We start from the raw sequence: 16,985 nt of genomic DNA, 5'->3' as shown, positions 1-16,985 counted from the left end.
TTGTCCACTGGCTCTCACGCTACCCTAAATGATCTAATGAGTGGTGTTGGTTTTTGCTTTGAGACATGTGATGTTGTCTGGTGGGCTCGGGCCAGTCTGGACTTTGAATCAGTTCTGTCTGACCCAGCCGCACCATTTCAAAGGGGCCAGAACTGCGGCCCGTAACCACCATTAACGTTTGCCGTGTCTGCCACATGTGGTATTTAAACTGAGGCTGTGGGAGGCTGGGTTTGAAGTTTCAAAGTGCGGAACATTTTCTTTTAACGGCCCGCCAGAAGCCAATTATAGAGGCAGCGGCGTTAGATGGTGTGGCGGATCGAGGGGTAAATAATCTTTCTCTGAGTTTATTTTATGGTTCTTCACATATAGCTGCTTGAATCTTTTGATGATGAGACTTTTTACACTTCGAGTTGAGCCGCTGGTCTCATTTCTGTCAGTACATTAAATTCTTTCATGCGGTATAGCTTGATCAAGTAAAAATGCTACTGGATATGCAGCTCCATCATAATTTCTTACTTGCGTGGTTATCTGTCTTACTCTGACATGTGCTTTTATTCATTTAACACTTATTTTATTCTCTTTTAGTTCATTGATGCATTACATTATGGAATGAAAATAGGAATTTTTATGTTTCACTGGAAACGTTCAAGGCATGAAGCATGAATCTGCCATATGGCAGAAATTTTACAGAAGCACTTCTGAATTCCAGTGCGCATACCGTAGGACAGATTGAAAAAGTTTTTTGGTATTTCCATACACATAATGTGAATGTTTCTCATTGAGGCCTGAATCTTCAACACGTGTGAACCTGTTGACCTTGTTATACTCTCTATTTTCAATGTTTAGTAATACTTACGAATTTCCATAAGAAAGATTTGCTATTTGCTGACCCACCCAAAAACATAAGCGACGATGACATCACGAGATGGGCGGAGAGGAAAGCTAAATGATGTAACTAGAGAAGAACTAAGAAATTGTAGTAAAGGAACGTCGGGCAAATCCCATTAGGAATGCTCTACTGAATCCCATAGGAATGCAGCCGCAAAAACGTCTGCCTCACAACAAGCGAGGAAACGAAGGCATCCCAGAACACAACCTCACAAACCAGACGGAGGAAACCCTGACATGAAAAAACCACAACATGGGATTTCCTAGCGTTTAGACATATAAATACGTCCAGTTCAGAGAACGCATTACGCAATGCCATCCTCTTTCATTGCTTACGCTGGGTTTATATTATCACGAGCGAAATCTAGGAAATGTTAAAATAGTCAAATGTATTAGAATAGACAAAGCGTTACATGCTCTGTTAAATGCTCTCCCATTTGGAAGTCGTTTGGTACTGTCTGTTAAATTAATAAATGTACTGTCAATGAAGTAGTAACAGAGGCTGCATTAAAATCGGTCTATGTATTGTATGTGTTTTAAGCAATTCTAAGAACATCTGTTCATGGTTAAATGACCCAATTGTGTTTTTGTTGGATTATATTGTAGCACCTGCGTTTGGAAATTGTTTACTTGCGTACTCTGAAGCACATTGTCATATTTCCAGTGGGTTTTTACATGAGGAAATAATAATGCGTGTAACTACCTATTTGTTTTTAAGGCTGTACTGAAGTGGATGGCGAGTCAGACCTCATTTCATGAACAATATAACAGAAGAGGAAGAAAAGGAAAATCATTTACTTGTGAAATAGGCCTACTCCATACTGTAAAAAATAAGTAAAATCTCATTGCATCTCAACATTTTAATTGACTTAAGTTAAAGTCTCGAAAAATGTTACATATGCCTGTTGAAGAGACCATAACTAAAAGTGATACATTTATAAAGCCTCAGATGATCCAGTTGAAAGATTTAGATGAAACAAATCAAGGTAAATGTTGAGTTAAACTGAGATTAGATTTTTTACTGTGTCCTATATACTAAAATAAGTATTTTATCATCATTTCAAACTCAAACATGATAAAGTACCGCAATATTCGTTGTTCTTTGGGAAGCCCCAGACACTCTTTAGACTAGACAAGGAACTCTTCCAAAACAAAGATTTGGTCTTTGGTTTGAGTTAAAATACCAATACAACATAGCAAATTTAGCTTGAACACTGGTAACCTGAGCACTCGAATTAACTGGTCTGGGATCCGTCCAGACAGAATGAAAATGGGATTCTGGAATAGCACAGTGATGGAAAATCGCTCCTGGCAGGCATGAAAGTATTTGGACTTTGTTGGCTTTTGCCTAGAGAACAATAAACAGCCTCCAAATTATGACCAGAACACCCACCCGCCTGCGTTCGAACCCTGACCCCATCCACTTCTGATGAAAGTAAAACGCACGCTACTTGATAACGGGGCCTTCTGTCGACAGGTTTTTATTTCGCCCATACCTAAGGTCTTTTCCGTTGCATTATTAGATAATGACCTCTGACCTGTTTTAGCGGTTGCTACAGACATGCCCAGTAAGCTTGCTAAATTCGGTCCTCCGTCTCACCTCAGAGCTTTCAAAATCAAGTTATTACAATCACTTTTTTTTCAAAGCCGTTCTCAGTTCACCATTCTTCAAACATTCCTTCAGTACATTTTCCCCTTCCCAGCTGTTTTATGACACTGTCAGCTTTCCTCTCATGCTCTTTTTAGAACACCGCGCCTGCTGGAATAAACTCTATGAGGTTCTTCCCCCTTCTGTTCAAAGATCTGGCAAAAAGCTGTTTCTGGGATAGTTACCCTGTCGGAGGTAAAGTTTCGGTCTTCTTCCGTCTCGGGGGGTAGTAAGCGTGACATTAAAGTTTAGCAGAGCTGAAAGTATTTATTTCTGCTTCATTGAGGCAGGAATGCAGCCGCAGGCACTAAAAGAGCTTAGCGCAGACTACTAAGGTAAGAACGCGATTCTTGCGCACACCTGAATTGCGCCACACACAGAGCTGTGTTTTTTTAACCGCCAGACTGTGTGCACGGTTCATCCTGCGAGGCCACGGAAATCTCACGGAGAACACATTGTTAATGACTGACGGTGTGAGAGGCTAAATGTGTTTACATGCATAATCTGACAGAGTTACAGTGTACAGCTCAACCTTTCATTGTGTAAGACCACAAAATAGTCACAAAGTTCAAACCTTATTTCAAAACATACATTACTCAAATACGCAATTTACTCATGAACAATGAATGCTTGACCAAAACATTAAAATCCTTGTTGATCAGACAGTATTTACCTTGTACTATACAAGTAAAAGTGTTATCATCTATTAACTTGATGTCAAATTTAGATTAACATACAACTATCTTTTCTGATAGTGTATGATCTCTGAATTATATGTCAAAGCTATAGAGAATCATGTCACCCTTTCTACCATCTTTTGGATATTTGGTTGTATAGTCCTACTCTCTATTGTAACCCACGGTTTATTGTCATTCATAGGTCCTCCGTATGGGGAGAGCTCTGAATGAGAAGTTGTTGACAGACAGAGCCCATTACAATCCTGCACACCGGCAATGCCGTTTCCAGACCAGCGGCAAGGAGCGCAGACAACAGAATGAGTTAGAGGGAAAAGAGGATGGGGTGTTTGCAATAGAGCCTGGAGTGAAGATTCCCATATAAGGCAAGTCTTCCTCCGAGACTGTGCATGTAGTAACAGTATGTCTGCTGGCAGAGGGATAACATTCTTTCACCTCCCGTTTCTTCTCTGGGAGTTTTTCATTTCCGATTCGCCGGCTGGCAAGAGGCAGTGCTCCCTTTCATAAGAGCGAGGAGGGGAGTCTGGGGATCCTTTTTTTACGAAAATATACAAACGCTGAAGTCTAGCCGCTTTCCTGCTCTTCTGTCTACTCTCTGTCTGAAAGCGCAAAATAGAATCTCACTGCACCTGCGCTGTAAAACACGCAGCTGATTAAACCCTATTAGCCAGGTGAAAGCAAAGACATGCAGAAAGACAGCATTGTTAAAGCGACAGCTCAGAACCAAATCACAGTGTTCTTACGTTGGGATAAAAGTGCAGAAAATGAGTAGATTTAAAGGGATAGTTCACCCAAAAATGACAATTCTGTCATCATTTACTCATCCTCAGAATGTTCTAAACCTCTATACATTTCCTAGTTCTGCTAAACTCAAAGGAAGATATTTGAAAAAAGTCTGTAACCCAGTAGATTCCGTACCCCATTGACTCCCATAGTATTTTTTTCCTTACTATGGCAGTAAATGGGGGATAAAACAACATGTTTATGTCTGTGTGATGCATTTGAAGGACAGTTTACCCCCAAATTTATTTGATCTTTTATCATTTTCTCAATATCATGTCGGACACTTTAAACAGGGCTTTATTTCTTCTGCAGAATTTAAAAGAACGTTGGCAACCTAAGAACATTGGCCCCCATTGACTTCTATTGTATGGACACAAAACTACTTAGACATCAACACATCTTCTTTTGTGTTCCACAGAAGAAAGAGTCGACCACATGAGGTTGAATAAATGATCAATGTTTATTGCATCATTTTGGGGTCAACTGCCTATTAAATACATTCAAGATAATGTAAACAACAGTACACAAATGTACATTATTATTGTACATCATTTCACAACATAATCGTTGCTTATCTTATTAGTTTTATACATTTTGGAATTAATTGTTTTGTCATTTAAACATTAAATGTGAATTAATAAAGCCCAAACGCCTTTGTTTTGCCCCTTTATACTAATTGTTATCTGCCAAAGAAAGACTAATACGGGCGCTATCACCGTCTGTCAGTCATCACTTACTTATACAGAGAACAAACAGTAGGAGCCCAAAGCCAGCCCAGCTTATTTCATTCGAAAAACATGCAGCCATCTATCTATAAGACCACCATCGGGCAAGCGATGCAAGAGCAAGGTTATGCCAAGTGTGCACTTTTATTTTGATGTATGACAGCCCTGGAATGCAGGATGGCAGAGGGTGCAGGTCTAGCGGAGTGGGGAGTGGAGAGCGGGGGGGCAGGAAACTAGGAAAGAATGCCAGGAATGCCCATGTTTATCCAGCGTTCCATTGAGGTGGAGGCAGTCCACCGCAGCCGGGCGTGTATAAAGGAAGCCCTTCTGCTGCTGGAGAATCAGAACGCTCTGAGTCCTACTGAGTGAAGCAACACTTGCCTGGCTCAGCCTAAACTTCTTACAGAAGCTAAACTTTAGCTTTCACTCGACAGACAGGAGGAGTTGGATTCAAGGCTACACAACGAGATCGTCTTGATCAAATCTGAAGAGAAGACTCAGTTGGATCCTGAAAAATATATTTATTTTTTATATATACTGCAGAAAGACAGAAGAAGAGGTCAATATGATTTCTGTGATGACTTTGAGAGTGGTTTCTCTGCTGTGCCTGACCTTCTTGAGATGGGTGAGTTCTTTAATGCCTTGTTTTGATATATGTGTAGCTCTGAAAATAGTGAAGTCAAAAACTTTAAATGTGATCAGGACATCTTTCCAACTCAGTCAGACAACAACAGCTCTTTGTTGCATCCTCTAATGCCTTCTGCTCTTCTTAAAGCTATTTCAAAAGTATTCATAAAATACACACCAAGATTTCCTACTTTTAAAGATCTAAAATGTACAAAAGAAGTCCCAGAAGAAAATGTCTAAAAGGATTGTCACCTTCCTCAGGCTACAGCTCAGGAGTGCAGTGGACAATGCCAGTGCCCCGATACGCCTCCCCAGTGTCCGCCTGGTGTGAGCCTGGTACTGGACCCCTGTGGATGCTGCCGAGTGTGTGCCAAGCAGTTGGGCGAGCTCTGCACCGAGCGAGACATCTGTGACATTCACAAAGGCCTTTACTGTGACTACGGCTCCCCGAGCAACCGTCGCATTGGAGTTTGCACAGGTGAGAATAACACACACGCAGACACAAGCTCCAGCTCAGTTCCCACACTTGTAAGCTAAAACCGTGTCTCTCTGTCCCACAGCAAGAGAAGGTGCCACCTGTGTGTTTAACGGAATGGTGTATCGAAGCGGCGAGTCCTTTCAAAGCAGCTGTAAATACCAGTGTACGTGTCTGGACGGTGCCGTGGGTTGCGTGCCACTTTGCGGTATGGACATCAGACTGCCCAGTCCTGACTGCCCGATGCCTAGAAGAGTGAAGGTGCAAGGAAAGTGTTGTGAGGAGTGGGTGTGCGATTCCCCTGCCCAGAACACCTTTGTGGGCTCAGCTCTGGCAGGTAAGCACGTTATGACTGTTTGAAATAACCAGAAGCTATTTAATGATTCACACATATACAAACACAGTAATGGTCTCCATTAAGGTGGTTATAATAAATATCAGTGTGGTGATGTAATACAGTCATCTGAACCATGATGACATCGTAGTACTGAATGGAATGTGATGACTAATGTCTTGTCTTCCTGTTGTAGCTTACAGAGAGGAGGAAACATACGGGCCTGACCTCTCCATGATGAGAGAGAACTGTCTGGTCCAGACAACAGAATGGAGCGCATGCTCAAAGACATGTGGCTTGGGAATCTCTACCCGCGTCACTAATGACAACCGAGAGTGTCGTCTTGAGAAGCAGTCTCGCCTCTGCATGGTCCGCCCCTGCGAGTCACATTTGGAAGAGAAAATTAGGGTAAGCAGCTTACTCATAGTCAAGTGAGAGTAAACCATCGAGAGCACAAAATAATAACCTTACATAGAATAGGATGGCTAAATGTCTTTCTTACTTTTTACAGAAAGGGAAAAAGTGCATCCGTACCCCTCGTCTCTCCAAGCCCATGAAGTTTGAGATTTCCGGCTGCACTACAACCAAGTCCTACAGGCCCAAGTTTTGCGGCGTCTGCACCGATGGTCGCTGCTGCACCCCTCACCGAACCACCACCCTGCCCATGGAGTTCAAGTGCCCAGACGGCCAAGTCATGAAGAAGCAGATGATGTTCATCAAGACCTGCGCATGCCACTACAACTGCCCAGGGGAGAATGACATCTTTGAGTCCATGTATTACAAGCAGATGATCGGTGACATGGCGTAAGACGACAACTACGACTAGTAGTAGAAAACCATCCTGAGACTGTCCACTTGAATCGAACAGATATCCATCTCATATCTCAGCACACTTGTTTGTCTTTTCATGGTTTCTTTCATTTTACATGTTTTTGTGTTTGTGTCTAAGTGTATCTTGAACATGGGCTTATATATGTATATTCATTTTTTATGGTGGATGTCTAAGGCTACTTTGCCTTAAAGTTAGGTTGAAAACAGTGGGCAGGGCTTAAGAAATGACCGGGCTCTGTTCGGACGCCCCTAAAACAATACTGCACTATAGTCCGACTCTGTGACGCCCAGTGTCACTGATTGGCAGATGACGCCAAGCCCATCCCTTAAACTGTGGTGGGCGGATTCAGAATCTGAGAGCGTAAAGATTAAGAAGCGAATGGATGGCAGCTTTTAACGGCAAAAGCTAATCGGCTCACCACGCTGAGAGAAGAAGAAAGATGTAGAAAAGAGAGAAACTCTTGTGTTTAGTTCAGTGTTTCTACGTACCAGCTCACAGTTTGACTGAGCTGACCAGACACATGAAGTTTGGCCAAGAACTACGAAGGTTATAATAGCACTGAGTGTTTGACCGTCTGGCTCTTCCTGTTGGGAGAACGTCAGTACCCCTGTCAAAAAGACTGGATGAATTGTAGCTTCATTCTTTTTTTATTACAGTATCTATTTTTAGAAAGCTGTAAATAATGTACATATTTTGTACAGCTTAAGTTAATTTAAAAACAAAGCATTTTTTTGTCTCTTTTATTTTCTTGCTTCACTGTTTTAATGATAGCTTATCGTGCTGACTTGACTGTTCTTGTTACAGTGTGTTAAATATTTTATTGAGAAGTGTGACCAGAAGGTTACATGTTGTCACTTTTGTAGTTTGAAATAAAATATTATATTTTTTATATAAACACTTAAGTCTTTTCAGTCATTTTACACACACATACAGCACACAGGATGTCAACCACACGTTTTTAAAAAGGCCTCTTAACTAGTGTGCAGTCCATCATCCTCAGGACCACACAGAGGGTCCTATGACATATACACATAATGTGTAGCACATAATACTCCATAAGCACTCATTTCACGTGCTTGTGCATAGCTGTTTCATAACATTAAGTCGCTAGAATTTGCTTTTAACACATACAAACACGTACTGTATTTTATTGAATTTTTACATTTAGTGTAGTCTTGGCACAGAGTTTAAAATATATATAAATTGAAAACGTTAAAAATGCAACCCAGGCTCAACATGGGTTTACTTTACACTGAATCCAATTCCAAATAATGTGTCAGAAACAGTACCAAACAATAAAACACTTCCTGTTGCTGATAAAATATAAGGCAGAGATGCGCGTTGTAAGGTAAAACAGCAGCGATGCGCATTGTGAGAGTCATCTTTAAAGGGATAGTTCAACCAAAAATGAACACCTTTGAGTTGTTCCAAATCTGTATAAATGTCTGTGATCTGATGAACACAGAAAAAGATATTGGAAAGAATGCTTATAACCAAACATTTATTTGCCACCAATGCCTACCATAGTAGGAACAATTATCTGTTGAACACAAAAGAAGATATTTTGAATAATGTAGGACAGCAGTTCTGGGAACTTTTGACTATACCATTGAAATCTTTTCTTACTATGGTAGTCAATGGTGGCCAAGAACTGTTACAAGAATTCAGCCAAATTTATTTCCGTGTGTTCAACCAAACAAATAAATATATTCAGATTTGGAACAACTAGACCTTGAGTAATTCGTGGCAGTTTGGAGGGTGAACTTTCCCTTTAATACTGACTAATGAGCGCCATCTAGTGCTTCAACTGTTGTAGCGGAAACTGCTTAAATGGGACTTAAAACACCAGAACAAAAGGAAGACAGCATTAGAAAATCAGAGTATGGTTAAGTAACCTGCCTTCGAACCATCCTAACAACTTCCTACGGTCAACATGACAAACACACCACACATTCATTCATTCTCTTTACAGCTAACCCTATGAACAGAACTTTTCTGTTCACGCTGAGAGAAGAAGAAAGATGTAGAAAAGAGAGAAACTCTTGTGTTTAGTTCAGTGTTTCTACGTACCAGCTCACAGTTTGACTGAGCTGACCAGACACATGAAGTTTGGCCAAGAACTACGAAGGTTATAATAGCACTGAGTGTTTGACCGTCTGGCTCTTCCTGTTGGGAGAACGTCAGTACCCCTGTCAAAAAGACTGGATGAATTGTAGCTTCATTCTTTTTTTATTACAGTATCTATTTTTAGAAAGCTGTAAATAATGTACATATTTTGTACAGCTTAAGTTAATTTAAAAACAAAGCATTTTTTTGTCTCTTTTATTTTCTTGCTTCACTGTTTTAATGATAGCTTATCGTGCTGACTTGACTGTTCTTGTTACAGTTTGTTAAATATTTTATTGAGAAGTGTGACCAGAAGGTTACAGCAGTCATCCAGTCGTCAGTCTAGGTGCTCTTTTTGTTGATTATTAAAAGGACGATAAGCGTTGAAAACTCTGGTCCCGCTGCCTCCTTCTTCAGCAATGCCAAATGGCACTATTAAAAGAGAAAGTAATGTGTTAAAAAGACTCGCAAAAAATATATCATAACAATAAAACTCATACCATCGTGAGGTTCATCCTTTGGTATGTTGACATAGCCAGCCAGGAGAATGATGAAATCCTCTTTAAAATCAGCACTCTTAGGGTTAAAATCCTCATAGTCTGTCTTCAGATCATCATAGAGGGCCCATCCATCAGAGAAAAGTAAACTAACAATGACGTGGTTGTCAAATGATTTTCTCGTCATTAATAGAAACTGTAGTTCATAGACCCTAAGAAAAAGTGATTGAGAAGCATTGTGAATAACACACTTTTGTATAGACATCTCTTTACTGTTTTTCTTGTACAGGTATCAACAGATTTGTTGCTTCTATACCTGTTGTAGCAATCCGAGATAATCAGGGGTGGAGCTGTGTACTGACGCCTATTGATATCCACCAAAATGAGCATGGGTTGGTGCTTGTTCCAACCCAAGGCATACACATCTCCAAGGTGTTCAAATGTGCTTACGAAAACAGAAATAAGATTATAAAAAGATTAAGAGGGCACATTCATTTTAAAATAATAATCGACATAGATAAATCACTTCAAATAAAAGTTTCAGCAACACAGGAGCGAATTACCTTAATATTTCCAAGAGAACTTGAGAAGTAGCAGGTGGGCTTTTTCTGTCCTCATAATACTCAGAATCATAATCATATTTGACCAATTCAAGTTCCTTAAATATACGTAAATGGTCTGTTGGTTCACTCCAAGCATTTACTTCAAATTGTTGTGTATCAGTGTTGTTTGCTTTAGTTATAATTATTTTGGAATTCTCGTACAAATCACTTTGTGCTAACACCCAACATGCTTTGACCTCATTATACCTTTTAGCAGATAGAAAAACCATAACTGCTCTCAGTATTTTGTGAGAGCTAAAAAGCGATCTAACCTGATCCGTTTTTAGATAACAACAATATAAGGCCATCAGAATTGAATCAACGACACACATATTACTGAACTTAAATGGGCCATATTGACCATTAGCTGGCAGAGAGATCTTGTCCATAGAGGTCATGGGCAGCCCTACTGAACTAAAAAGATGAAAAAGAAATTAACCAGAGATAATGAGGGTGCAATTTAATAGATGTGTTCTTTTCATTCTTGGTTTCTTACCAACCTTTTCATCACCAGTTCATCTGCTGTTGGGAAAAAAGTAGAAATGTATAATATTATATATAATATTGAGAGCTGTACATTTTACAAGTCTGATATAATTTCATACCTTGTTTTTGGAGATCCTCTAACATGGTTTTAAAATCTGTGTAATAGTAGAAACAACAGAATAAATTAAAGGATAATAGAGTACAGGGGGTTTACAGTAAAAAGTAATGAGAACACAAAGGAAAGAGTTTATACATTTCTGGGTCCAAGCCTCCACTTTAACTACGACTTTAATATTTTATTGTCTGGCCATCTGGGATTTCTCTATGGAGATTAAAGTCAGGGTTGTTGCTTTCAATAGTTTTGTCAGACTTAACAAGTGGATAGGTTGTTGGATCTTTGCCTTTAATAGCACCTCACACTTTCTTGCAGTATACTCTTAAAAATAAAGGTGCTTCACGATGCCATAGAACATCCTTTTTTGTTATAACTGTTTTTTTTATCTTTTAAGTCATAAAAGTTCAAAAGTCTTGTAATAACCTCCAATAACACTCCAGGCTTGATATTTAGATTTTTTTGTACTTCAACGAGTGGCCTATAAAGGGTCAACATTCAATAGGTTCTTTGTGGAACCAAAAATGGTTTTTTGATGGCATCGCTGTGAAGAAACTTCTAAGCAACTTTATTTTTAAGAGTGTAGATTTATGAAACTTTGGAATAGTCTACATTGAAATGTACATTTTGTCTATCAGAACAAGTTTGCTTCAATTGTTGGTGTAGGGAACCTGCTACTCACTTAAACATTGTAGCTAAAGATACTTGCATTGTTTGTTTTTGCCCCAGTAGCAAACAAACACTATTACCCCCTCAGTGGGTGTTCATACTATTTTGCTCTACCCCATTAGTTAATTATAAATTCCAATGAACTTACATTATGTCCCTAAAACTAAAAATACTAGAAATCATTGTTTCCCTAATAGCAATTATTATACAATAGCAATACTAATGTAAACATTTAGAAGATGTTTGTAAGATGTTTGTAAACTGTGTGTACTGCTTTTTAAAGAAGTTTTCCAGATCTCATCAGACATCTTACAGACGTACCGGTGCTATCTGGGTTAGCTTTAAATGCTACATGACGAGCAAACGTTAAGAAAAAAAAACATTTTCAACCTTAAAATCAGCCACAGCAACTTAAGTTCAACATCATTAAGATGATCAGTTAACTATTTGGTGAGAGGCATAAAAAAGTTTCTACCTGCAATTTTCATTTTCCTTTTTAATCGAATAAGCGGTGGATGCACTGTACCACACAGCATGAAGGAATGAATGAAGTGTCAAAATGGCGAGCATTGCCACACCTTTATTCAGGGCAAAGTTTGTTGTTGTTGTCGTCTTTTACAGGTTGTTCCAAAGCTGCTTTACGGAACTCATGCAAAGAGTATTTTGTTAATAAGAGATAAGGTTTATGATCCATGTGTACAATTATTTACACTTACAAACTTTTATCACAGAATTACTTTTAAGGTTATATTTGTTTTTACCCTGTGGTGTATTTAAAGCATTATTTTGGACTCATTCTGTGTGTCTATGAAAACTTCCTTTAGTCAACCACATGTTCTGGGCTGACTGCCATCAGCCTCATGCTCCGCCGCCGGCAGTTGCCGGTTGCAGTACGCTTGGCAGTTCTCGCTAAGCTTTCTTTATCAAATGTAGATGTGCAGCCTTTACACCTTATCACACATAGCACATTTTGTGTTCAACAGAACAATGAAAATGATAAAGTTAAATCTGGTTAGCCCAAATTAAATGAACACTGCTTAGTGTACATAAGACAGGGTGGTAAATGTAACTTTGAGTTAATAAGATAATGAAGTGACACGAGAAATGTTATAACAATACTGACTTCAGCCACAACTTTTAATGGAATCAAAGATAGGAAAACATCAGATCTCTCGCCAGAGTTTTTAATTTATATAATCCCTGCTATTGCATACCTTATTATCAATTAAAAATATTGTTCCGTTTTTTTTACAGTGTGAAAAAACCTTAAACAAACAATTGCAAAATCTAAATGGTCAAAATTCAAATGATTAAATATTTAATCTAACACAATGTCAAATAATGCATAATGCATTTGTATCTGTAAGAGGAAAGGTTATTGAAATTAAGTTAAAAAAATCAAAATCCAGTCTTTTAGAGATTAACATGATATAAAACAAAAGAAAAGACCACAAATGTAACTGACAAGATGACAGTCTAATCGATTAGTTAATAAAACATAAATAATGATTATCTTGAACGTTCGAGTAATTTTTTTAATTATTTACAAATTTTGCTTCTATTCGCTACATGATATAGAGCCGATCCTATACGCAAACGCGAGCTGTATAGGGCCCCCAAACCACCGGGGGGGAAGCAAGATGCTGCTTCAACTTTCTTCAACTTTTGTTCCGTTACAAACTTTACTGGAATCATTTGGAAATTTCCTTTTTAATACTTAATTTATTGAATTACTGTGACATACTTTGAAATACTATGACATCATTCAGTGCGAGGGTGATGACATGCACATAATGTGATAACGTCCCGGTTACGACTGTAACCTACGTTCCCTGATGGAGGGAACGAGACGTTGTGAGATACTGACTGGGTTTTGATCTTGAGAACCTATCATCTCCGTGATCATTAATATTAGCGAGGTGCTGTCCGGAGCTGAATACTGGGGAAACACTGCCCTTCTCGTAGAAGAGAGTGTTACAGAGGCCACATCCTACCCACAGGGGAGGTTACATGTGGAGACACAAACATGGTCTCACCAGTGGGGAGAACAACATGCGAAAAAAGGTGTCAGCCCGAGTAGGGGGACAAGTCCAGGTGGGATAACCACCGGCGGGGAGGTCACAGATTCACCAACAGGGAAATCAGGAGTGAGGAATTCAACAGAGGGGAGTAACTATGTATGGGGCATTAGTCCTAGTATAGGGGTCCAACTGAGTAGGGATGACTCTTCCAGTACTGGACTTTGTTCTAACAGACTGCTCCCCCCAGTCCGCTACCGAATGCCAATGCTTAGTGATGGATGGAATGCCTTTACTTTGCCCTGAGCAGGGGGAAAGTAGGGAGGCTGAAATAGCGCGCTAGACTCACCTGGGAAGGGGAGAAGGCGCTTTCGCAGGCATACGCCCAAACCAGGAGCTGTCCTAAATGCTGGCAACATTCAGGACATGAGCTGCAACCGGTTCCACACGGAGGTTGTAAAACCTCGCGAAGGTACTGGGCGTAGCCCAACCCGCAGCGCTACAAATGTCTGCCAGAGAGGCACCCAGAGCCAGTGCCCACGAGGAGGCCCTACTCCGAGTGGAGTGAGCTCTCACTGTCAGCGGGCACGAGAAAATTCGGGATTGGTATGCCACCGTGATGGCCTCCACAATCCCCTGCGCCAATCTCTGTTTGGAGACAGCCCTCCCCGGGTGCTGTCCTCCATAACAGACAGAGAGCTGCTCGGAGCTTGTAAGGCTCCGTGTGCGGTCCAGGTAGAGACGCAGTGCTCGTACTGGACACAACACATCTGGAGGGTTGGGTCTTCCTCCCATTGGGGAGCCCCTGCAGGTTCACCACCTGGTCCCGGAAGGGAGTGGTGGGAACATTGGGCACATAACCAGGACAGGATCTCAGGACCACGTAAGAATCACCGGGCCCGAATTCTAGGCATCCTTGGGACACGGAGAATGCCTGTAGGTCCCCCACCCTCTTGATAGAGGCGAGCGCCTTCAAGAGTGCAGTCTTCATCTTTTGACGAGAAAGATTGGCAACTCTTAGGGGCTCAACGGGGCCGTACCAAGGCCCTGTAGGACCACATTAAGGTCTCAAGAGGGTACGGAGCGCGGTGAAGGTGAATACACCCTTCTCGCGCCCCTGAGGAACCTGGTGACCAGGTCGCGCTGACAGAGATACTTACCTGTTGGTCAGCACTGACCCCGATCAAGCAACTCCGCGTGTTCTCCTCCCGGGGAGAACACCAGGACAAAATGGCGCCACTATAAGCGTATAACCACCTAGTGGCGGGAATCTAGCCTGTAAGACAGTCTCCCAGACATGCAACGGCAAGCCCTTGTCCCGTCCACGTGCCAGGCATGGAGAGACCCGGGTTGGGGTGCCAATGCAACTTGCTAATGCAGGTTAGGTCGGACCTCCCACCATCCAGCTTCTTCAGGGTTTTAGCCTGAAGCGTGGAGAGTGGCCTGTCCCTCAGCATTGGAACCCCCCGACCCGTGTCGGAAAGAGCCTTCAAGCCTTGGACGGAAGCCCAGGTCGACCCCCTCAGGTGGCCGCTGTCTACGAGCACAGGTGCCCCGCGACCACATGCTCCACCCGGGGGAAGTCGACGCAGGCTTGGGCCGTCCCGCCCTCCAGGGAAGCCACAGAGCCCACTATCCTGGAATGCGCCCTAAAGCGTGCAGTCCAAGACTAGTAAGCTCCTCATGCACCTCCGGAAAAAGATGGCACCGGGGCAGAGCACACGCTCCTCCACCGAAACAGCAAGTGCAGCCGCAAGCGTCCAAGGGAGGGCGTGTTTGAACACCCTGCAACCCAAGGCCCGCGCAAGCATGGCCAACATCACATGTCAGTCTCATCTTGGGTTCGACAGCCCGGAGGCAGGAGCTCAGAGAGATCTTCCGCATGCGATGCCAGAAGGTAGCTGTCCGATGCAATGACAGAAAGTTCATCATCACCCCCCCTTTAAAGTCTTCCCGCTATGGGACGGTCTACCGCCGCCCATCGGGGACGAGTCAGGTGAGCGTGCTGGGGTATGGGTGGCCCGCGAGCCGAAGCAACATCCGTAGATACCCCCAAATCACCCCCGCTTCGCCGTAGCGGCAGTCGACGCCTGGGAAGCAACGGGGTGGCTGCAACATTCACCCGAAAGTTGCCAGCCGTGACCGCAACAACGTCTTACCCAGGGAAGGGATGAGTCTGTCACAACCGAGGAAACCGTGAGAAATTCGCTCTTTTAGGTCTGCAGCTCCTCTGCCGAAACGCCCTGGGGAAATCCGCACTAGAAGGAGAAATCCGCTGCACTGCATTGTAGATCCAGCAGGAAAAAGTCTCTCGACGACGATAGACGTCGAACATCATGTGTTAGACAGGTTCCGAAGAACAAGGGATAAGTGATTGACCGCCGCCATCTTCATTTTATATCCGTATTTACTGGCGTGCGTGTGCCATTCGCCAAGACCATTGGCGTGTTTATTAATTATCTCGGAGATGATAGGTTCTCAAGATCAAACCCCAGTCAGTCTCTCACAACGTCGAGAGACCGACTGAAGGGGAACGCGTCTTTACATATGCCATGGCTTCAAAACGAAGCTATCCATCTGTAGCGGACAAAAACAGCAACAATGTGAAGCAAAAGAACACGAGTGCATGTGTTTCTGTATTATTTCAAAGTCTTATTTGGCAACTTAATGCAAGTACAGATTTACAATTATTTCAGTATTTGTCCACTGGCATGCAGTTGGTTTGACTATGTTGATTGTCGTGAATTTAGGGACCGTCTCCAAAGTTACATACACATTAACATACACTTAGTCACAAAACCAGCTGTACAATGTTCCCGTGAGTCTCTATTTTTGTGTTATCACATTTAGAAAAAAAAATTTCTCTAGTAAGCTATATTTATCTTGTCTTATTTTTGTCAATCACTCATTTCATTAGTAAAAAGCTAGATGGTTCCAGAGCCACGTGATACTTTAGGTAAAATATTATTTACATATGAATCAAAACGTGAATTTAATGTTATACTTAATTGTTCTTGTCAGTTTAAGGTTTTTTGTCTTACAGTTGTAATTCATTGAAGTGTGTTAATTGGTTTATTTCTTATATTTTACAGTTGTGCTAATCTAATTTGAGGCATTATGATGAGGGTCCCTCACAAAGGTTTGCAAAGGGCCCCCAGTCTAGGATTGGCACTGAAATTAATGACACATCTGGAAACACCATTTAGAAATGTGACCTAGGATGAATCGTAAAAGGTTAAAGTTTGCGCACCGTCCCTAGACTATCCGATGAAGCGCGTTCTATTCTTTTACGTTTGAGACGTCTCCATAGCAATGCAAGGGAGCGCGCGCTGATAGCGCGTACTGGCGTCTCTAAACAGAGTAGGCCTACTTGTGTTTCTCGAGTCATTTCTATGACACTGTGAGTATCAACCGTCTTTGAAATATGTTGCTGTTAACGTCATTTCTGAACATTGTATTCGGTAAACTGTATATTTGCCTTCTGATTA

General features: G+C 41.6%; 2 protein-coding genes across 3 annotated transcripts; one reads left to right on the top strand and one right to left on the bottom strand.

Moving 5' to 3' along the window:
• Positions 1 to 5,082: 5,082 nt before the first annotated feature.
• Positions 5,083 to 7,899, top strand: ccn2a (cellular communication network factor 2a). Its single transcript, XM_079475133.1, has 5 exons — positions 5,083 to 5,364; positions 5,628 to 5,844; positions 5,927 to 6,178; positions 6,372 to 6,583; positions 6,687 to 7,899. The coding sequence occupies exons 1-5, from the start codon at positions 5,305 to 5,307 to the stop codon at positions 6,981 to 6,983; spliced, it is 1,038 nt and encodes a 345-aa protein (XP_079331259.1). The 5' UTR covers positions 5,083 to 5,304; the 3' UTR covers positions 6,984 to 7,899.
• LOC306904918 (uncharacterized protein) lies at positions 7,814 to 12,029 on the bottom strand. Of its 2 annotated transcripts, XM_079475135.1 has the most exons (7): positions 11,955 to 12,016; positions 10,818 to 10,853; positions 10,713 to 10,734; positions 10,174 to 10,626; positions 9,927 to 10,055; positions 9,614 to 9,822; positions 7,814 to 9,545 (listed from the first exon to the last, which is right to left on the bottom strand). In XM_079475135.1, exons 1-7 carry the CDS (start codon positions 12,013 to 12,015, stop codon positions 9,451 to 9,453), a joined length of 1,005 nt encoding a protein of 334 aa, XP_079331261.1. In that variant the 5' UTR covers position 12,016; the 3' UTR covers positions 7,814 to 9,450. The 2 variants fall into 2 exon arrangements, with proteins under 2 accessions (XP_079331261.1, XP_079331260.1); XM_079475134.1 differs by lacking the exon at positions 10,713 to 10,734 and having other exon boundaries at positions 10,790 to 10,853; positions 11,955 to 12,029.
• Positions 12,030 to 16,985: the final 4,956 nt, after the last annotated feature.

This window comes from Barbatula barbatula, assembly GCF_947034865.1.
Source record: "Barbatula barbatula genome assembly, chromosome: 15".
Classification (NCBI taxonomy): Eukaryota; Metazoa; Chordata; class Actinopteri; order Cypriniformes; family Nemacheilidae; genus Barbatula; species Barbatula barbatula.
Note: the sequence above shows the minus strand (reverse complement) of the source record. Positions and strands in the feature narration are given on the sequence as shown.

Coding starts and splice junctions, on each gene's coding strand:
- ccn2a (XM_079475133.1), top strand. CDS start 5,305: ATGATTTCTGTGATGACTTTGAGAGTGGTTTCTCTGCTGTGCCTGACC. Junction 6,179..6,371: donor TGTGGGCTCAGCTCTGGCAG/GTAAGCACGTTA, acceptor TTCCTGTTGTAG/CTTACAGAGAGGAGGAAACA. Junction 6,584..6,686: donor ATTTGGAAGAGAAAATTAGG/GTAAGCAGCTTA, acceptor TACTTTTTACAG/AAAGGGAAAAAGTGCATCCG.
- LOC306904918 (XM_079475134.1), bottom strand. CDS start 12,015: ATGCTGTGTGGTACAGTGCATCCACCGCTTATTCGATTAAAAAGGAAA. Junction 10,627..10,789: donor TTATATCAGACTTGTAAAAT/GTACAGCTCTCA, acceptor TCATCTTTTTAG/TTCAGTAGGGCTGCCCATGA. Junction 9,546..9,613: donor AAAGGATGAACCTCACGATG/GTATGAGTTTTA, acceptor CTCTTTTAATAG/TGCCATTTGGCATTGCTGAA.